Source organism: Coenobita brevimanus, chromosome 69, assembly GCF_032717465.1.
Source record: "Coenobita brevimanus isolate Jiangsu-jjx chromosome 69, ASM3271746v2, whole genome shotgun sequence".
In the NCBI taxonomy this organism is placed as follows: domain Eukaryota; kingdom Metazoa; phylum Arthropoda; class Malacostraca; order Decapoda; family Coenobitidae; genus Coenobita; species Coenobita brevimanus.
Genome location: NC_137022.1, coordinates 2,542,742 through 2,566,468, shown reverse-complemented (window position 1 = coordinate 2,566,468; position 23,727 = coordinate 2,542,742). Strand labels below are relative to the sequence as shown.

General features: G+C 43.0%; 1 protein-coding gene across 1 annotated transcript in view; it reads left to right on the top strand.

Annotated features, from left to right (window-relative positions):
- The window catches only part of LOC145406039 (uncharacterized), a 56,196-nt gene extending 40,709 nt beyond the window's left edge, over positions 1-15,487 (top strand). The window contains 5 exon segments of the mRNA XM_080277227.1: positions 8,788-9,344; positions 11,236-11,454; positions 11,784-11,844; positions 13,803-13,993; positions 15,318-15,487. Of these exon segments, the coding sequence (XP_080133353.1) occupies positions 8,788-9,344; positions 11,236-11,454; positions 11,784-11,844; positions 13,803-13,993; positions 15,318-15,487 (1,198 nt within the window).
- Positions 15,488-23,727: the final 8,240 nt, after the last annotated feature.

The following is a 23,727-nucleotide window of genomic DNA, read 5'->3' as shown; positions in this document are numbered from 1 at the left end:
CGCTGGCTTGCTTCGCACGATTCTCTAAGAACGAGAATTTATAAACTTTCTCAACAGTACACAGCAGAGACTAATTACTCAATTGCTGTTTATTAGTACTGTTAGCCTTTGGAGAAAGTTACTTCACCCCTGACAATAAATAACTAATACTAATAATAGTATCAGGTTCTTGCTGATGCTTAACTCCTAGAAGGCACAACGGATTTTATGCTTAATACAACAAGACTGGCCTAAGTACCAGTTATGAATGGCAAACGTTTATGCAAGCTAGGAGCTATAAAATAAGCTTAATTGCAGAGAAATGAAACAGGAGTTTACATTACATTAAGCTCAAGAAAAAGAACTGTTAAATTTATTGATTACAAAATAAATTTAACGTTACATTTCAAAATCAAATTAATGAGATCGCACTCACTCACTCACTCAAGAGCTAAATTCTTACGCCTAGGAAAAACACCTTAACTAAACTCTTAAGTCTAGGAAAACGAAAAGAATTACTGGTCAATGAATGCGGTGTATCACCAACGAAGGGTGGGAGTCTGGAGAACTGTAGTCTAGTGGAGTCTGGGTGCTAGCTGACCTCTCTCTACTCTCACTACTGGAGCACAGTACCTCTCTCCGTCACAAGAGACACTGGACTCATAAACTCGTGGGAAAAAGGGAGCGCTAGGCCGCATTTTTTTAACGGTCGAGTGAGCGAAACGAGCCCAAAACAAATCACTCAGTGGAAGCGCTAATGTCTCACACAAAGACGATCACGTATGACAATGAAAAATTGATTTGACAAGGCTTCCGTCTGAATGAGCGGTTACTGAACGATAAACTGGGATTCCACTTGAGTTCGTGGTTTCCCACAAAAGCCAATGTCACTAGCCGACTCGTGACAATTATTATTATTATTATTATTATTGTTGTTGTTGTTATTGTTGTTATTATTATTATTTAGTGTTAGTATTAGTATTAATATTATTAGTATTGTTAGTAATAGTAGTAGTAGCAGTATCATCATTACTATTACTACAAACTATTTTTCTTCATCAATAACTCAAGAATTTACATAAATATCTTGTAACTCCCAATTGAAAGCATGACACTTGTAATTTTAATGCAAAGATTTGAGGCGTAATAAGTACATCTAATAGTCACTGTGAGAGGAGCTTTGTAATCTGTACTACCCCCTCCCCCACCACCACACCCCTCCCTCCACCACACCCATCCCCTCTCCTCCAATCTCATAGTTTTTTCCTCTTCCCCTCCACTATCATTCTCTCTCCCTCCTCCTCCTTCCTCTTCCACCTTGGCACTCTCCCTGGCACTCCCCAACACCCCGTCAAGGACACAGGCCAATAAAGTCGTCATTGCCAACCTCTCGTGTCGTGTCAGTGCCTCTCTCACTCCCGCAGCGACAGTGCTCACCTCCCCCTCTGGCTCTCAGCGCAAGTACAACCTCGAGCAGTACTAACAGGGCGTAAGTACAACCTCTAGCAGTACTAACAGGGATACTTACAGACCCACATCACCGTTAGTATGAATGTCACCTGCTACTGACGTGATGTGCTTATAACTTGTAATCTGATACAATGTCATGATCGCTCGTGAATGACTGCTGAACCACCATGAATCAGCGACACCATTTATGCCTCCTTCATCATGACTACAGCATCGTCTTAAGCCCCAGCACCCCTACATGGAGGGAAGGGGCTCGGAAACACCAACAGGAAAGCACAAAGGTGGAACTATCAACACAGCGATCAGGAATTACAGAACGCACATCCATCGACTCATTAACACAAAACTGAAATTCTTGGGTCTATTTAGCCAGAGAAGCGAGCCACACCAAACTGCGCTGCTGTGAGATGGAGCCAATTAAAAAAAAGAAAGACGCCTTAATCCCGGAAGGGGTGGCCACAAACAAATCGCCTCCATGTCTCCCTGTCCCTCGCCATTTCATCGCCCTGCTCCCAACTCACACACACCCCTCTCTTATATATCTCTCCACTCCATCCCTCCACCTCATCCTTGGCCTCCCCTTCCCTCTCTCCCATCCACCTCACTCACATACACTCTCCTCGTTAGTCTTTCGCTCTCCATCCTCTCCACTCCATCCCTCCGCCTCAGCCTTGACCTCCCCATTCCTCTCCCCTCATCCACCTCACTCACATACACTCTCCTCGTCAGTCTCTCCCTCTCACACTCATTCAGCTATCAATATTGGGAGACAGGAAATAGAGGGGAGAGTCGTGTCACTAATAAGCGTTGTTTTTTCTAATAATAATCATGTGTTTTATCAATTCCAAACACTCTTGATCAAGCATATTCCACTGTTACCCTGTCCTCTGAAGCATGCCAAAGATCAAAGATGAATTGGACGTGACAACCCATGGATAGGAAACTGCTGTGTATCTTTATGACATTCACCTTTAGATTCTTCAGCTAGTGGCATGTAAATTCAGTGGCTGTGTGTGTGTGTGTGTGTGTGTGTGTATGTGTGTGTATATGTATATGTATGTATATACTGTAGATAGATAGATAGCTGTGTATGTGTGTGTGTTTTTGTGTATGTGTAAATATATATATATATATATATATATATATATATATATATATATATATATATATATATATATATATATATATGTGTGTGTGTGTGTGTGTGTGTGTGTGTGTGTGTGTGTATGTGTTCTTACCTAATTGTATCTTTACAGGAATGAGTCAAGCTCGTACTGTCCCGTGTCTTAAACCATATTAATCGTACATATCCTTAAATTTGTGAATTGTTTTGGCACACACTATTTCATTCGGTAGTGCATTCCACTGATCAATTGCTCTATTTTGGAAACTGAATTTCCTCACGTCTTTATCACCTCTCTTCTTATGCAGTTTTTTGCAGTGTCCTCTTGCTGATGCTTCCCCATAGGTTATATATTCATTTATGTCTATTTCCTCCTTCCCTGATATGCATTTATATAGCATTATCATGTCACCTCTTTTCCTTCTCTCCTGTAGTGTTGGTAGATTCAGTTTATTTAATCTTCCTTCATAGCTTAGATCCCTTAAGCTTGGTATCCATCTTGTAGCGGCCCTTTGAACTTTTTCAATCTTGTCTATGTGTTTTTTGATATGAGGACTCCAGACTACTGATGCATATTCCAGGGTTGGTCTAATGAATGATGTTATTATCCTTCTTAGCATGTCTTCATTTATGTATGTGAATGCTATTCTCATATTTGCAAGCAGTGTTTACATGCTCCGTACCTTCTCACTGATGTGGTCAGCCGGAGATAGTCTGTTATTCATAATCACAGCTAGGTCCTTCTCTCTTTCTGATGTGTGTAGGGTTTTATTTCCTAACGTATAATCCCAATCAGGTCTTTTTCCACTTTTACCAAACTTGATTACATGACACTTGTCCACATTGAATTCCATTTGCCATGTATGACTCCATTCATGAAGTTTATTTAATTCTTCTTGTAGCTCTTTACAAGAGTCTGTGTTAGTAATTCTCCTTTGTATTTTTGCATCATCTGCAAACATATTTAGATAGGTTTCATTTCCAGTGTTACTGTTTATATCATTTATATACACTAAAAACATGATTGGTGCCAGCACTGAGCCCTGTGGTACTCCATTAGTCACTTCTTTCCATGATGAGTAGTTTCCTCTTAGTACTGTTCTCATTTCTATTTTTATGAGAAAATCTTGCATCCAACAAAACAGTTTGCCTCGAATTCCTCCTTGATGGTACAGTTTCCATAAAAGTCTTTGGTGTGGTACTGTGTCAAATGCTTTCTTGAAATCTAAATAGATACTGTCCACCCATCCTTCTCTTTCCTGTATTGTGCCTGTTACTCTATCATAGTAGCTCAACAGATTAGTAACACATGATTTTCCTTTTCTGAAACCAAACTGTCTTTCTGTTATCATATTGTGTTCTTCTAGATGATTTACCCAAGCTTTTCTTATAAGCTTTTCTAATACCTTGCTTACAACACTGGTTAGTGATACTGGTCGGTAGTTGAGTGGATTTTGTCTATTCCCTTTCTTGAATAAGGGGACAATATTTGCTTTTTTCCAAATATCAGGTAGTTTACCTTGAGTCAAGTATTTCTTAAAGATTAAAAATAATGGTTTACTTAACTCCTTTGCACATTCTCGTAGCACCCAACATGAAATTTCATCAGAACCATTTGCTTTTCCTCTGTCTAATTTACTTAACTCCTCCTGTATTACTTTTTATGATATTTGTATATCTGGTAGTATGTGTGGGCATGCATGTTCCACATAGCTCCTCTCAAAATTTTTTCTTCTGTAAAAACTGGTTGGAAATTCTTATTTAGTGCTTCACAAATATCTTTCTCTTGTGTATAGGTGATTCCCTCGTCCGTAATGGATTGTATTATATCTTTTACTTTGGTTTTACTTCTGATGTAGCTGTAAAACAGCTTTGGTTGATCACTACTTTTATTTATTATATCCTCCTCAAACTGTTTTTGGGCTTCCCTCTTTATTCTTGTATAATCTTTTCTTGCCTGTTTGTAATTATTATACGCCCTTTCACTATTGTGGCTTCTGTATCTATTCCACAACAAATCTCTTCTTTCTTTTGATTTTTTACATTCTGTTTTGAACCATTTCTGTATTTTCTTATCTGCTTCTTTGTGCTGTGGGATGTACTTCTGGCCTCCTATTTCATAAAATCTAAGGAATTTTTTATATACAGCATTTAAATCTTGTCCTCTAAGCTCATTTTCCCAATCCACTTCTAAGAAATACTTCTTTAGGTCTTGATAATTTCCCTTTTTATAGTTTAGGCTCTTTTTGTAACTTTCATTGCTGTTAACTATGTCATATGGTATCCGGAAGTTGCAATTTAGTACTGCATGGTCGTTTTTGCCGAGTGGAGGGTGATATATTAAACTGTCAATATCATTTACTTGCCTAGTAAATAAGAAAATGTGTTCTTCTCTTCTTCTGATCTTCCCTCATTTTTTGTTTTTGTTTCCTTCCTCTTCTCTTTCAGTAATTCCAGTTCCTCTTGTGTTAGGCATCTTTTTATCCATACATTTATGAACTCCTGTTTTTCCATAAGATTCTTTGCATTTTTTAGTATCTCTTCCACAGTGTTTACACTCTGGAAAGTCACCTTTAGAGGTCTTGTCTTGCTTTTCTCGTATTTCCCTAACCTTTTGTGTTCCTCTATGTCTTTACTACAGATTTCCTCTGATACTTCTTTCAATAAGCTCATTACATTTGCCATCTCCTTTTTGTCTCTTGTGATCTTGTTTTTTACTTCTTCCTCTTTTATACCAGTGATTGCTATAGATTTCTTGATATCTACTGAATCTCTGACTAACTTTGGATTGTTTTGGATTATTCTTTTCACTTCCTTTTTAATACTTTTTTCTTCCACCCATGTTTCTAAGTCTTTCTTTACTTTCACCACTTCAGCATACGTGGTTTCCGCATCATTTTTGTAGTTTTCCACAACTTCATTCACCTGTGCTATCTTCTCAATATCACTGCTCTGGTCTATCAGACTGCTTCCTTGCCTAATTGTCTCTGTATCATTTTTGAACTCTTCCATAATATTCTCGTGATTGACTACTGTACTTGCCATTTCACTCATTTTCCTCCTAAGTGTACTCACTTCCACTATTAGTTTACATACGGTTGTGTCTTTCTTGTTGACCTCCCTTCCTAGTTTTCTTATTTCTTCCTTTTGCAAGTGCATCTACTTCTTTATTTCATCAATCTCATTCTGGAAAGCCATCTCCAGTCTGTGTACACGCTCTACCAGTTTATTGTGAGTCTCGATTTCAACCAGTTCTTGGTAGAAATGATCATCCTGCTTTCTACCTTTATCCCTTTTCTTTTCCAAATTTGCTTTACTAAAGTATGTGGCCATTTTGCAATACTAAAAGCACAGAGTACTTACATTCCCTGGGGCAGTTGTAGTCTAAACAAACATCAGCTGACTGAGCGCATTCTTTCGCTACTCGGTTCTCTTTTCTGTTTGAACAAGTCTTGTTTAAACTTCTTCATATTCTCTTTTTAATAATGAAAAATCATTTAGTCTAACCTGGTACAGAGCTTGACTCATATAAAGATACTAATTTAGGTAATGCCACTGGCCATGCTGGCTCGGTATGGAGCGCTGTCGGCCCACGTCTGCACTCCTTGGTGTCTCCTGTGTGTGTGTGTGTGTGTGTGTCAGAAACTTCACGTATTCCACAGCCATTTAATTCACTCCTTCTTCTTCCTCAGGTAAAAGGATCAGGATGTTGGTGACGTGGGTGTTGCTGGTGACGGTGGTGGTGACGCTGTGGTTATACTCAAAATGGCGTCACAGCTACTGGGCAAGGAGAGGCGTCCCATCCCCCCCCGCCGTCCCTCTCCTCGGCCACCTCCACCAGACCATGTCACCCTTCAATAAACGCTGGCTCGTCCTTGATGAAGTGAGAGAGATATTTTGATTCCTACAAACACTTGATAGCTGTCCAGTGTGTGTGTGTGTGTGTGTGTGTGTGTGAGATTTTAACTTCTACAAACACTTGATTTCTCTCCCAATATGTGTGTAAGTGTGTGTGTGTGTGTGTGTGTGTGTGTGTGTGTGTGTGTGTGTGTGTGATTATTATAAACTCAAACTGTGTATCATTAACAGTACTGAGTTAACCTGCACACCATCATGTCCATACAAGCTTTCTTTTTCTCCACACACACACACACACACACACACACACACACACACACACACACAAGGAGGACCTAAAGGACTGGCCAATATTATAACCTTTCTATTATAAAATAAAGACAGTCATAAGTCAATGTTAAGAGACAGATTGACAAATGAGGAAGTGAAGGATCGTTGTGGTGTGGATGTGGATGTAATAGGAAGCGTTAGGAGAAACACACTGAGGTGGTTTGGCCATGTGGAGAGGATGGAGAGCGAGAGACTGACGAGGAGAGTGTATGTAAGTGAGGTGCATCTGGAGTTACATGGAGAGACAGACTGACAAATGAGGAAGTGAAGGAGCGTTGTGGTGTGGATGTGGATGTGATAGGAAGCGTTAGGAGAAACACACTGAGGTGCTTTGGCCATGTGGAGAGGATGGAAAGCGAGAGACTGACGTGGAGAGTGTATGTGAGTGAGGTGGAGGGGGGGGGCAGAGGGAGGGGGAGGCCAGGGATGAGATGTAGGGATGGAATGGAGAGGTATATGAGAGAAGGGGTGTACGAGCTGGGAGCAGGGCAGTGAAATGGGGGGGGACAGGGCGACATGGAGGCGATTTGTTTTTGGCCACCCCTTACGCGATTAGGGCGTCTGGGAATAGGTAGATAGATAGAAGAATGATGACTGAATCCATTACTTTGTGTTTGGTTGAGCTGACCTGTGTCCCTGCTATCATCATATATTTCTTTCACTGCACATATATGAACCACCAAACATCCTAGATTTACCAGCTGGCTACCTCTTTCACAGTACATACCAGCTGGCTACCTCTTTCACAGTACACACCAGCTGGCTACCTCTTTCACAGTACATATCAGCTGGCTACCTCTTTCACAGCACATACCAGCTGGCTACCTCTTTCACAGTACACACCAGCTGGCTACCTCTTTCACAGTACATACCAGCTGGCTACCTCTTTCACAGTACACACCAGCTGGCTACCTCTTTCACAGTACATACCAGCTGGCTACCTCTTTCACAGTACACACCAGCTGGCTACCTCTTTCACAGTACTGAGAATCACCAAACTTCCTTGATTTCCCAGCTGTCTACCACTTTAGTGTTGAGAAAACTGTGTATGACAAGGTTTGCAAAATCTATGTAGGGTTCACTTACTCCATAATATCTCTTCTGTATCCTGTCTGCTCCCACTGACAGCACCGTTCTCCTGTCAAGTTCTTTCAGTACAATCTTTTTACTTATAACTACCACCAAATGCATATTCTATTGTGCCTATGTTAAGAATTTGCTTACAAGTGATAATCAGCTGCAGGAAAAGATCTTAGCTTCATGAGAAACAGTAAGTCTTAACACAGGTAACTCTTCGCTGTTGCAACCCTCCATCTGACCAAACACAAACTCCCCCCACTTCCCTGCACACCTAACCAAGCACATAATGCCTCCCCTACTCTTATCTTTCAAAGGTGGACGTAGGGAGAATGCCTTGAGGACACATAATCCGGGCTCTTCAGATTCCTTGTCCAGGTAGCATTGAAATCTCTAGAAAATTATTATTATTATTATTTTTTTTTAAAACCCGCTTAGGACACAGCATTCTACCCATCAAAAGGCACCAGTTCACTATAAGACACATAACTATGTAAAATTTCATGACTCTATACTGAATACTTTCTGAGTTCTGGCCCAGAAACGAAAATTCTACGCCCGGCCAGCCACCCTGCCACCCATGTCTACAGCCGGACACCTACTGATCCCAGTGATAACAACACCCTCCTCTGACTCTGTAAGGTGGAGGGTAAAAAGGAAGTTACTAATTACAGCTACTTATTTTCAGAAGGATTGATCAAGATTTTTTTTCCTCATTCCAGGGAAGCTTCTGGTGTATGGAATGTTATATAAATACTTTTGTGTACTTAAGTAACTATCATACTTTACTGGGGCTGAAACTATCATAGTTTACTTCATTTCAGATGTACCACACCTACAAGAACAGTCCCTACTTTGGCCTGTATGAGGGCTTCACTCCCGTGCTGACGGTGTGTGATCCGGATATAATGAAGAACATATATGTAAAAGACTGATCATTTCGTGAACAGGCGGCCCTTTGGTTCGAACCAACCCGACAGCTACTCGAGTCAGATGCTGGGAAATATGAAGGATCAGGAGTGGAAGGACTTGCGTGCTGTCCTGTCCCCAACATTCACCAGTGGGAAGATGAAAAGCATGTTCCCACTCATGTGCGGACTTGCTGACACATTTGTATCTTCCTGCCTGAAAGATGCACAAAAGAATCCGTCTGTTGACATGAAGGACAAAGCTGGACGGTTCACCATGGATACTATCGCATCTTGTGCTTTTGGTATCGAGTGCAACTCTCTCACACAAGAAAAACCTGTTTTTGCTCAAAAAGCAGAAACCTTTTTTGTTGTTAATCCACGAACGATAGTGAGGTTTCTCATGATGATGCAACTCCCGCGATTGTTCAACGCTTTGGGCTTCAAGGAGGACTTAGATGAGACTGAGTTCTTCCGGAGTGTAGCGGAGGAGACCATCAGGGCCCGCAAAGCTGGCAAAAAGAGGGGGGACTTCCTTGATCTTTTACTGGAGGCTCAGGCTGAAGACACTGACACCACCACTGCCTCCCCTAAGCACGGTGATTAACCTTTACCTTTTATTACTACACTGTCGGTCTTTCTGTTATACCATATCTGTAACAGTTTCATCTGCGGTGCAAGCAATGTAATCAGGAATACACTAGGACCATGAAAGTGAGGTCCTGGGATTTGGTTCCAGGACCAGTTCTGTGATCTTTGGGCAAGATCTGTTTTATCATGCCCTATTCCTAATTAGAACAGAAATGAGGACCTGGATTGTAGATTTGACGATTGTGTTTCTTAGTCTGAGGAAGACTGGGACTTGATAACTCTGAATACCTCTCTTAATGGCCCTCAAGCAGCCAACAGCTACTAAAGGCTGTTGTCTTAAACTGCAGGCAGGCGTTCACCTTGCCCTATCCATATATTTTGGTAATCTTAATGCACGAAAGGGAGTGTTTCCCTGCGAAAGAGGGAGGATAATCACAGCGTAGTACTGAAATTCGTGGGGAGTCTCCTAGCACCCCTTCGCATGCCCCTTCATCATATTATTGTAACCTTGTGCAAAGAAAACTGTAGAATATGAAGGACCATTTGGTGTGTGCGATGAGAATTTTAATTTATTGATAAAAAAAACATCGAGTAAAGAAAAAAATGAGCATTTAATATTTTTGTTGTTGTTTTAAAAGATTTCACTGCTTCTACAGAGATGGTTAATTTACGACAAGACGAAAATAGACATGAGATACTCTGTCTACTTCTATTATACTTTTCAGTATTTCTACCAAGCTGTATTATCAGGTATGGTGCATGATACCTTTGTAATTAGTTTGATTAGTTCACGAAATGGTTCCTACAGTAAAGAATGGCTGAGTACTACCTAAACAGACGAAGCGTGCACAGCCAGTTAGTGTGAATTACAAAGTCTCATGTTTGTGTTCGGTAAACCTTTACAAGTCTGCACTATTTTGTTTTGGCTTGACAATATAGTTTTCTGGTTATCTGGTTATAACTCATATTCGTAAACAATAAACACTGAATTAGTCAGGTCAGCCTCAGCGACCATCAACCAGCATCACCACCAGAAATACAGCAATCAAAACAATAAGTTTTGCGTGTGATTAGTACCTCATTAGCAGCAAATTAGCCCAAATGAACCCTGCAAGCCAATTCACCTTCATTTTCTCACTTGATATCAGTTCATACCAAGCCAGTTCAATGTCAGGTCGTGCGTGTGAGGTCAAGTGAGGTCAAGTAGTTATATTTCTTTACGCCCAGGCAGGTTGGTTTGGGACTATCTGAGCCACACCGGAAGTGAAAAGGGTCTGATCACTTTCACTTCAGCATTTTAGGTTCATTTAGGTTATGATCACGTTCACTTCAGCAATTTTGGGTTCATTTAAGGTGGTCTGGGGTAAGTTTGGTCAGTTCATATCCACTTATAAGTCCATCCAGATCAGATTAGGTTCAGTTAAATATCTTCACAGGTGTTCAGTCTGTTTAAGCATAGGTGGGTAAGAGAGGCGTGTGTAAGTGTGAGAGGAATGTGCAAGTATTGTATATTGGGAAGTGTAAGTGTACTGAGAAGTGGCAACACTGAGAGATATACCAGAAAAAATACCAGTTAAACTATTTTGATCTTAGGATAATCTGAAAGTCAGTTTGGGGATAAATTTTAGCAAGATTCCGAAATAATGCTTTGCAAAATTTCATCCCCCAGACTGGCTTTAGGATTATGTTAATTAATTCATTCAAAATTGGAATATATTTCGATCTCGCCCACTGTCAGTCCTCACCGACAAAGTGCTGGTGGTGCAGTGCATCCTGTAAATTTTATCCCTCAAAATTGATTTTAAGATTATATTAATTCATTCAAAATTTGATTATATTTGGATTATATTAAGTAATTCACTCCAAATTGGGTTATATTTTGATCTCGTCCACCGCCAGTCCTCACCGACAAAGTGCTGGTGGCGCAGTGCATCCTGTTCCTGGTGGTTGGCTACGACACCACCGCCTCCACTGTGTCCTTCTGCTCACACCTCCTTGCCAAGAACCCCGAGCCCCAGCAGCGCCTTCGTCAGGAACTTGAGCAGCTGGTGAAGGAGGAGGGCGAGCTGACCTACCAGGGGGTCATGGAGGTCAAGTTCCTCGAGGCCTGTGTTATGGGTATGTATTACAACTGTGTGTGTGTGTGTGTGTGTGTGTGTGTGTGTGTGTGTGTGTGTGTGTGTGTTTGAAATCTACGCCTGTCTGGAGTGAAGAGGGCAACGTTTGATGTGGTTGGCGAGGCAGTCATTCAGTTTTATCTAAATTATAATCCCAGGGAGTATAGATAATACTGGAGGTGGCTTGTTGACTGCTGAGATAGATAGATAGATAGATAGATCGACAGATAGATAGATAGATAGATAAATAAATAGACAGATAGATAGATAGGTAGACAGTATACCAAGGCATTCATGGTAATTACATTGGTTTTCCTTTTCCCTTTACAGAGGCTCTGAGGCTCTACCCCCCAGCGTTGTTTGTAGACCGGCTGTGTACTAAAGATTACAGGTGAGCACAGGTGTACATGGTGAACAGAAGGTGTACATGGTGAACAAGAGGTGTACATGATGAAAAAGAGGTGTACATGAAGAGGTGTACATGATGAACAAGAGGTGTACATGGTGAACAAGAGGTGTACATGGTGAACAAGAGGTGTACATGATGAAAAAGAGGTGTACATGATGAACAAGAGGTGTACATGGTGAACATGAGGTGTACATGGTGAACAAGTGGTGTACGTGATGAACAGAAGGTGCACATGGTGAACAAGAGGTGTACATGGTGAACAAGAGGTGTACATGATGAACAAGAGGTGTACATGGTGAACAAGAGGTGTACATGGCGAACAAAAGGTGTACATGGTGAACAAGAGGTGTACATGGTGAACAAGAAGTGTACATGGTGAACAAGAGGTGTACATGGTGAACAACAGGTGTACATGGTGAACAACAGGTGTACATGGTGAACAAGAGGTGTACATGGTGAACAGTGTGTGGGATGAGAACTGTTGAACATTTTAAAACAAAGTGTACAGGAAATAAATAACATGAACACTTGAACAGGTACAGGCAAAGAACACAGAACAGTGAACACTTAAAGGTGAACACTTAGGACCACTTAGAGATGAACAGATGAACACCTGAGGAGAACTTAATGATGAACAGAACCATATGTATGTAAAATTATGGTGTACAGCTGTAGTAGTAGTAGTAGTAGTAGTAGTAGTACTGGTAGTAGTAGTAGTAGTAGTAGTAGTAGTAGTAGTGGTGGTGGTAGTGGTAGTAGTAGTAGTAACAGTAGTAGTAGTAGTAGTGGTGGTAGTAGTAGTAGTAGTAGTGGTAGTAGTAGTAGTAGTAGTAGTAGTAGTAGTAGTAGTGGTAGTAATAGTAGTGGTAGTAGTAGTAGTAGTAGTAGTAGTAGTAGCAGTAGTAGTAGTGGTAGTAGTAGTAGTAGTAGTAGCAGTAGTAGTAGTGGTGGTAGTTGTAGTAGTAGTAGTAGTAGTAGTGGTAGTAGTAGTAGTAGCAGTAGTAGTAGTAGTAGCAGTAGTAGTAGTGGTGGTAGTGGTGGTAGTTGTAGTAGTAGTAGTAGTAGTAGTGGTAGTAGTAGTAGTAGTAGTAGTAGTAGTGGTAGTAATAGTAGTAGTAGTAATAGTGGTAGTAGTAGTAATAGTAGAAGTAGTAGTAGTAGTAGTAGTGTTTGTAGTAATAGTAGTTGTAGTAGTAGTGGTAGTAGTAGTAGTAGTAGTAGTAGTAGTAGTAGTAGTGGTGGTGGTAGTAGTAGTAGTAGTAGTAGTAGTGGTAGTAGTAATGGTAGTGGTGGTAGTAATAGTAGTGGTAGTAGTAGTAGTAGTGATGTTGGTAGTAGTAGTGGTAGTAGTAGTAGTAGTGATGGTGGTAGTAGTAGTAGTTGTAGTAGTGGTAGTAGTAGTAGTGGTAGTAGTAGTAGTGGTAGTAGTAGTAGTGGTAGTAGTACTAGTAATAGTAGTAGTTGTAGTAGTGGTGACAGTAGTAGTTGTAGTAGTAGTAGTAGTGGTGGTAGTAAGTAGTGGTAGTGGTGATAGTAGTAGTAGTTGTAGTAGTAGTGGTAGTGGTAGTAGTGGTAGTAGTAGTAGTGGTAGTAGTAGTAGTAGTAGTAGTAGTAGTAGTAGTTGTAGTAGTGGTGACAGTAGTAGTTGTAGTAGTGGTAGTCGTAATGGTCGTAGTAGTAGTCGTAGTGGTAGTAGTAGTACTAGACAGACAGATAGATAGACAGATAGACAGATGATAAATAGACATGTAGATAAAACCTTTCCACTCACCTTTCCTGCAGCATCCCCGGAACTAATTTACACCTGAAGGAAGGGGAGATTGATAGACAGACAGACAGATAGACAGGTGATAGATAGGCGTGTATAAACTGCAGGTAGACAGAAAGATAGATAGATTGATAGGTAGATAGACAGGTGTATTCATTTACCTTTCCTCCAGCATTCCAGGCACCAACTTACTCGTGAAGAAGGGTGACCTGGTTCAGTTTCCGGTCTGGAGTCTTCAACACGACCCCCGCTACTGGCCTGACCCCGAGCACTTCCGGCCTGACCGCTTCCTGCCCGAGAACAAGGTCAACATCAAGAGTTACACCCACATGCCCTTTGGGATGGGGCCACGGAACTGTCTAGGTGAGGTCATGTGAGGTCAGGTCATGGGGGCAAAGTAGGACATGGGGTCGGAATAGGACATCAGAATAGGACATGGAGTCAGAATAGGACATGGGGTCAGAATAGGACATGGGGCAGAATAGGACATGGGGCAGAATAGGACATGGGGTCAGAATAGGACATGGGGTCAGAATAGGACATGGGGTCAGAATAGGACATGGGGGCAGAATAGAACATGGGGACACGGACATGGCTTCCCTGTGTCCTTTTTACTCTAACTTTGCCTCAATGCTATACCCCTTTCACTTCAACTTGACTTAAAATCGCCATCTCTCCATCTTGAATGCTGAGTTGTGGCAAGATATTCTTTTTATCTATCTATCTATTGCCAGACGCCTTACTCCCGTGTGATGTGGCCACAAACAAATCGTCTCCATGTCGCCTTGTCCCCCTCCATATCGCTACCCTTTCCCCTCACACCTAGACTGACTGACAGATATACACAAATGGACAATTATGTACCATTTAAGACAGAAAAAAATTGTGGCTGTTTTGAAGGAAGGAAAGGGAATTGTAAACGTGCTCTGGATTTACACCTCCGTCTTCTCCTCAGCTGAGATCCCCTAACACAGCTTTCTTGGCGATTTAGTTTTCTTGTTACAGCTTACCACTGTTTTGTTCGTTACTTATTTGCATTTTACTTATACTGATTGCATTGTTGACATAAGCGGCATATTATTATTATTATTATTATTATTATTATTAGCATCATCATCATCATCATCATCACCATCACCATCACCATCATTATTATTAGTGGTAGGTGGTTGCGACCATCATCCACTCACTTGATGTAGTGCTGCCTATTACTTCCTTAGTCTTTATCATTCTTTTTCTGTGCTTGTCCTCCTCTCTTCCTATTTCTCCCATCTTTCCTGTCACTTTTTATTGCTTTTCTTTCCTTTACAGGTGGCTTTACATTGAGTGACAAGCCAAATGGTTTCCTGTAAGCCAAGAAACCATTTGCAACGCTGGGTGGTAACCATGTAACCAAACCATACGTGCTCCCTACGTGTCAACAAGTGGGTTGGTGGAGGGTTAGTGCCTCTCCCCATAAAACAAATAACTCAAAGTCAAATGGCCACCCCTTACGGGATTATGGCGTCTGGCAATGGGTAGATAGATAGAATTATCATCAACTTCTTTCCCACATAAGGAAGGGGAGAGGTAGGGTCCAGAGAGCAAAGAAAGCGAAGGCAAATGGAACACTTATTCATCATCCAAGTCCCTGGAGTCCTGTCACAGACGCATTTCAGTTCCTAATTACACGATATTTCTTCCCCAGCCATGCGGTTCGCCCTGATGGAGACCAAAGTAGCCCTGGCCAAGCTGATCCTGGCAGCTGACCTCAGGATACCGCCAGGACACGAGGATATTAAGCTGGAAAACTCATACTTACTGCAGAGGCCAAAGGAGGGCGTCCACATCCTCCTCACGCCCCGCAAACACGAATGAGACACGTACGGCGCTAGTCCAATACGGTTGGGAAGCCTGCTGAGGAAGACTGAGTGATTTAAATGAGCGTAGTCTGACTGGGTATACTCGATCAGCTCTATTTAAGGATACCTCTGATGGGTGGATGCCTGGAGGGAGGAACTGGCAGTACTAGTGTTGCGATAGAAGTGTTGTATTGCCCTAGTGTGTAATGAGTGTGTAGGTGTTTCTTCATGGCTAGTGTCTGGGGATGTTATTGAAGTGGGTCCAGTAATGTTTATGTGGTTACTGTGTTATCTACCTAGTTGTACTGTGTTGCTCTCTCATGTTGTATTACCACAGACTACCGTGTATTACTGTGTGACTTAAGATATTCTGTCAGGGAGGCCTTCAGGTACAATGTATGAGCTGTGGGAGTGGTTTTAGTGCAGCCAGTCATGATGTATAAAGCGCTGTTCTGTATGGCTTGTAAAGAATTATAAAGGGTGTTAGGGCATCACTGGTCTAATAAACTAAATGTATTGTAAGGAGTCTTTATTACCCAAAGTCTGTTCCCATAAGTGTGCAGAGTCTAAGGGTGCACTGACTTTCCATGCCCTATATATCGTCTTGAAGGTGAGTCTAGCGTCGTATGTCACTCCCAGTGTTTTAGAGGAGGGTGTTAAGCGTGAGGACAGGGGAGTGTCTGCAGGGGAGCGAGGACAGGGGAGTGTTTGGGTTCGTGTGTCACTTCGAGGGTATCAGTGGAGGGTAAGTGTGAAGACAGGGCAGCGTCTGGGTTCATGTTGGCTGCTGGTAATGAGTGTGGGGTGGAGATTTTGACAAGCAATTTTCAGTCTGTCCTCTACCCATGTCTGGGGTGTGTTAATTATAGGTTTTCATTAAGATTCGAGAAGTAACTTTGTTCATTATTATTTGTTCATTTTGAAAGGTAGTAATTCATCTTTGTTTGGGTCAGCGTTATTCATCTGATGGCTGGTGTCTGGTGGTCAGGGCTTACCATCTAGCACCATCTGGCTTTAGTTATGATGCTATAGTTCAACCCTGTGCCAGTAGACAACACCACACACCTCACCTGCCACCACTTGGGCACCAGTATTTGATGTCTGTCTTGTGGGTTAATTTACTGTCAATATTACCTTCAGGTGTGAGTAACGAGGCCAGCCACGGGGGTTTTAATACCGTGAGGGTTGGCCGCAGTGAAGAATAGAACAAAAATACTCTAACGAAACTCAGTTCCTCAAACCATTCCCTGCAGCAAACATGGCAGAGCTGATGGCCTTGTAAACAACATTCCATTGATCTGCCATCGCATATATGTAACTCACTTAGAGGTGTACATTTTATTCTCTGTACACAAATATAAAACTAATCTAATTCACTTCGGTCATATCTTAACGTATTTATAACTGTGACAAAAGTCTGCCCAGTTCTTCATCTCTTCTTCGTCTCACTTCCCTCTGTTAGCTCAGCGAGGCTGCCCATAGACTGTTCTTTCTGATACAGGACATCAAGAAGGAAATTAATTGACAAGCTCGAACTCTGACGTAGATGCAGTGGTATAGTAGGTAACTTTTATCCTTGGTTGTACAGGTACAGTACAGTGTACAGTAAACTGCCAAACACATCCCCAGGTACAAACAGCAGGTGAAGGAGAAGGAAGATTCCATCGCATTTATCCTTCATCTGTGTCACTTTGGTCTTGGAATATTATGGGAAGATCATTCCTGATGTATTGCTTTTGTCCACTGGCTAAGCAGGACTTTAATTTTGTCTCACCTGACATCCATGTAACAGTGGACAAGGAACAATGCATCCATTTATTGTCTCACCTGACATCCATGTAACACTGGACAAGGAACAATGCATCCATTTATTGTCTCACCTGACATCCATGTAACACTGGACAAGGAACAATGCATCCATTTATTGTCTCACCTGACATCCACGTAACACTGGACAAGGAACAATGCCTCCAGCTGAATCACAGTGTAATGCTGTCTCATTAACCCCCCTGCTGCACTAGGCCTTTCAGAAGGAATTTCCAGTTGCCTACACAATGTCTTCCAGGAGCTCACCTAATTGCAATGTATGATTTTTCCACATTTCCTTATTGGGGAAAGTGTGTGTTTATGCTTAAGTAGGGACCAAACATGACGTGATGCAACCATTGCCTTGTGTGTGGTAGATGGTGGCTAGGTCCTGCCTGTCTGGGCTACAATATGCTCACACGGTAAAAAAAAAAAACGGGGGGGGGGGGAATCTTCCACGTATCACATCGTATGAACAGGAACACCTAAAGTCCTGCAGTTTATTTCACTTGCAAGAAGAAAGAGTTTTAAATGGGTAAGGATTTTTATTAATCTGTAGATAATTTTCTGTAAAAACTCTTGACGTGAAAGAGTTTTTGCTACACATGCACCATCTCCTACACCCTGCCAGGTCTGCTGCTGCCCACGGGTTAACGTTAAACAGTACAGCATTTAGTATACAGTACCAACCTACCCTTGTCTTCCTACACCATACATACTGTAGATCAGGTAACATGAGGTTGGCCGGTACTGTTCTTAACATTTTTTTTTAATGCGAGGAAAAAGAAACCAAAGTCTAGGAGCCCACATAAGAGTTCCTTCCAAGAAAAAAAACAAACAATACAAAAGAGAGGCATATTCAAGATCCGTTCATTTCGAAATGCCTGGACACACTGCATTTGAAAGACTGGAGGTCATAGGAAGTAGGAAATACAGACAGAGGGAGACAGTTCCAGAGTTGACCTGTTGCAAAAATGAAGGACTGGGAGTAACGGTTAACTCTTGCATTAGAGAGTTGGACAGAAAAAAGATGAGAGTTTGTTGCTAGACTCATGATCGATATGTGTTGTTGCAAGTATAAGTACAAGCTGAAAAGGTGCAATACAAGGGTGCAAAGGTAAGGGCGGCTTGAAACTGCAGGAGGGATAAGGGAGGGGTTGTAACAAAGAGGCTCAGAGACATTTTTGACATGGATAAACTCTGGAAATGGAGGTGACAGACAGATACATAGATACAGTATTTTACTTTGGCACCGGCTACAAAGAAGACTTGTACTCCATGTCCTCATAGAGGGGATTGGACACGCCCTCCCCAGCGTCCTCCTGCCTCACGTTGGCCTCGGGTTGTTGGTCCAGGCGGCTGTGGCTGGACTTGAGGCCGTTGTGGAAGTGAAAGGAGTCATCGCGGGTGAACTCCCTGCGCTGGTTGTTCCGCCGCCACACATGCAGCGCCACACCAGCCCCCGCCACCAGCACCACCACCAGCACAGCCAGCAGCACCCACGTAGCCACACTGACCACCTGCATGACTAGCGGCTGTGCTGGGCTGACCACGGTGAAGAGCTGTACCAGGGCACGAGGGGGTTAGTGCTGCAGAATAATACATGTTTTTTGAGACACTGTACAGGTCACACCACACGAACATCATGGAGACTACAGTGCAATTTAAAGATAAGCTGAAGATCCATAACCCATTTCACTATACTCCTCTTTCTCTAACTTGGCCTAACATTACCATCTCTACATCTTAAGCTGTAACAATAGGTTGATACTTGAATATGAGAGCAGTCATGAAAAAGTTCTATGGAGAGGATGGAGAGCCACAAGCCTGTCTTTTCCTGCCTCTAATCTTCGTGAAATTAGCTACAGAGGAACGATAACATAGGGTACGTGAATGTAAAATACCTACACCAAAAGACTCACTGTTGACATATAACAATGGCTCTTTATATTTCATGCAGCCTGAGTTAAGTTGTGGAAGAGACCTAATTCTTTCAGTACAAAATCTATTTATCTATCTATAGCCCGACGCCCTAATCCCGCAAAGGGTGACTGCAGACAAAACGCCTCCAAGTCGCTCTGTCACCCACCATTTGACTGCCCTCCCCCCAACTCACTCCTGCCTCCCTCATATACCTCACCATCCTTCCACCTCATCCTCAGTCTCCCTCTCCCTCCCTCCACCTCACCTACATACACCCTCTTAGTCAGTCTTTCATTCTCCATACTCTCCACATGTCCAAACCACCTCAGTGTATTTCTCCTAATTTTCTCCTAAAACAAACAAAATGAATATAGTAATGTATGGACATGTGGAGAGAATGGGGGATGAAAGATTGACTAAGAGGGTGTATGTGGATGAAGTAGAGGGAGGGAGAGGGAGGGGGAGACCGAGGATGAGGTGGAGGGATGGAGTTGAGAGGTATATGAGGGAGGGAGGAGTGAGTTGGGGGGAGGGCATTCATATGGTGAGCGACAGAGCGACCTGGGGGCGTTTTGTCTGCGGCCACCCTTTGCAGGATTAGGGCGTCGGGCTATAGATAGATAGATAGATGGACTGAATAATTGACAAATACGAAGTGGCGTACCTGAGGCTTGCCACACGAGTCATGGAAGGTGATGAGGGACGAGCTGGAATCCGGAAGGCGGTCCAGGTGCACTGTGTTTTTCTCCAGCGAGGTGAGGTTGTGGCACACGATCTGCTCCAAGGATCTGGGGTCGGCACGTACAGCCACATTCTCCTCGAACTTCAGGTCATTCCGCACGTCGATCTGAGAGGAGAGCAGGTCTAGGGGTGGCATAGATTACTTTTTATTCCTTTTTGTTCTCATTACCAGTGATAGAGACTCCTTCACGTGGTGCCGTTGGTCATTCCGCACGTCGATCTGAGGAGGGAGCAGCTCTAGTGGTAGCATAGATTACTTTTTACTCCTTTTTATTCTCATTACCAGTTATAGAGACTCCTTCACGTGGTGTCGTTGGTGTGACTGGGTGGCGCTCCTGCCCACTTCTACAGAGACCCCCCCTCCCTATCCCCCAAAAGGAGGATGGTGCACTACAGGAAGAGGATATCTTCACCCTACAGTTCATCTGGTTAGTATGTCAGTCAGAGGTCACAATAGCAGCGCTATTGCATATACTAAATGTTTTTTTTAGACATACTGTACACGTCACACCACACCAACATCAACACAGGTCACACCAACATCAACATCAACACAGGTCACACCAACACCAACATCAACACAGGTCACACCAACACCAACATCAACACAGGTCACACCAACGCCAACATCAACACAGGTCACACCAACACCAACATCAACACAGGTCACACCAACACCAACATCAACACAGGTCACACCAACACCAACATCAACACAGGTCACACCAACACCAACATCAACACAGGTCACACCAACATCAACACAGGTCACACCAACACCAACATCAACACAGGTCACACCAACACCAACATCAACACAGGTCACACCAACACCAACATCAACACAGGTCACACCAACACCAACACCAACACAGGTCACACCAACACCAACATCAACACAGGTCACACCAACACCAACACCAACACAGGTCACACCAACACCAACATCAACACAGGTCACACCAACACCAACATCAACACAGGTCACACCAACATCAACACAGGTCACACCAACACCAACACCAACACAGGTCACACCAACACCAACATCAACACAGGTCACACCAACACCAACACCAACATCAACACAGGTCACACCAACACCAACATCAACACAGGTCACACCAACACCAACATCAACACAGGTCACACTAACACCAACACAGGTCACACCAACACCAACACAGGTCACACCAACATCAACACAGGTCACACCAACACCAACACAGGTCACACCAACATCAACACAGGTCACACCAACACCAACATCAACACCAACACAGGTCACACCAACATCAACACAGGTCACACCAACATCAACACAGGTCACACCAACACCAACATCAACACCAACACAGGTCACACCAACATCAACACCAACACCAACACAGGTCACACCAACATCAACACAGGTCACACCAACACCAACACCAACACCAACACAGGTCACACCAACACCAACACAGGTCACACCAACACCAACACCAACATCAACACAGGTCACACCAACACCAACATCAACACAGGTCACACCAACACCAACATCAACACAGGTCACACCAACACCAACATCAACACAGGTCACACCAACACCAACATCAACACAGGTCACACCAACACCAACATCAACACAGGTCACACCAACATCAACATCAACACAGGTCACACCAACATCAACATCAACACAGGTCACACCAACACCAACACCAACACAGGTCACACCAACACCAACACAGGTCACACCAACACCAACACCAACATCAACACAGGTCACACCAACACCAACATCAACACAGGTCACACCAACACCAACATCAACACAGGTCACACCAACACCAACATCAACACAGGTCACACCAACATCAACATCAACACAGGTCACACCAACACCAACATCAACACAGGTCACACCAACATCAACACAGGTCACACCAACACCAACATCAACACAGGTCACACCAACATCAACACAGGTACACAGGTCACACCAACACCAACACCAACATCAACACAGGTCACACCAACATCAACACAGGTCACACCAACACCAACACAGGTCACACGAACACCAACACAGGTCACACCAACACCAACACGAACATCAACACAGGTCACACCAACATCAACACAGGTCACACCAACATCAACACAGGTCACACCAGCACCAACAACATTTTAAACAATGATGTATATTTAACTCTAGTACAGGAGGAGTTGTTAAGGCAATATCTACAGTAAATCCTTCACTGCCAAACTTTCTCCTCAGGTAAACAAAATCATAGGGGTGGCAAGAATGAAATATAAAATGACGTGGAGTGGCCAAGGATGAGATATAAAATAAATGTTCAGAGTGAAGGAGTTAAAGCAGTGTAGCCCTTGCCATGTACACTATATTATACCTGTAGGACAGCTACACAGAAGCAGTCTCTTACCTGTGGTTAGGGGGTCTGCTTGGTTAGACTGGCCACGTTTAAGCAACAACAATAACAACACTACGAGTCATGATTTACTGTACAGGATAAGGGAAACGATTGTCATCCTCACAGTATATATAATTTTTAGATGAATGTGAAGGAAAGGCAAAGAAACATTGTATTGTTCACTACTTATTCCACAAAATGGAATACATTGCATTACCCTGAAGGCCTGTGATGCCAGCTGAGCGAAGTTGTTGCCCTTGATGGTGACTGCGATGTCCCCCGCCACTGTGATGGCCCCAGTACCAACCCGGCCCACCCGGCACCCTCGCACCTCTACCTTCTGAGGGCTGGACTCACCCTTCTCTTCCTGCCAGTACACAATAAAGGGATGCTTGTAAGAGAAGCAGCTTTTTGCAAGGACAAAAGGGCTGATCAAAAATTTCCGCCAGTGCAACAGGGAAATTGTCAGCCGCCGGCCACTTGTAGCAAGGAATTCCTTGGGGCAGCCTCGGAAGCGACAATGGGCCATTTACAATACGACACAAACATTGAATGTGATGAGTGGGAAGAATCATGCTAGGCAGAGCCGAGGAATGAGTGCCCTGATACTGCGCCTGTCTCCTCATGAGGCAGGATGTTCTTCCCACAAAGTCTTTGATGATATCCCACCTTTGAATGGAGCACGTCAGGCCAGTTGTACGTCCCAGTCAAAGCCAGAGTCTTTCAGTGAAGGATTACTGTCCTTGTTTATTTCTATGGCATCTCAGAGTTAAGTGGGATGGAGGAACGAGCCCACTCACTGGGTAAGGACCAGAAAAACTCACTTGTTATGAGTGAAGAATGGCATTTTGGGAGGTGATGGTGGTGGTAGTGATGTGTGGTAGGTGATTGTGGTGGTAGTGATGTCTTGGAGGTGATGGTGATGTCTGGATTGTGATGTTACAGTGTCTAAGTGGTGATGGTAGTGTCTGGGTAGTGGTGGTGGTGGTGGTGTTTGGGTGGTGATTTCGGAGACGGCGTGTGGGTGGTGGTGATGCTTTCTATAACTCCATATATAAGTTTCTATAAGTACTTTGGTGTTGGCTGAAATAGAACACCACAGTACAGATATTCTGGCCATGAGCAGGCTAGTGGTGACGGTGTTAAGTAAGATTCATGTCACCCACGCGAAGAAAATCATCTATAATCACCTGAAATGGAAATCTATAATTGGCTCTGTCGTGAAAAGATTAATGTCACTTGCATCAGACGAAACTGGGAAGAAAGAGGTGCTAGCCAGGCTCCTAACACAGAAAAATATAAAAGAGAATGTGTTATACTGACGAGTGAATTGTTAAGGACGATGTGGTAAAAAGCCTCCCATATT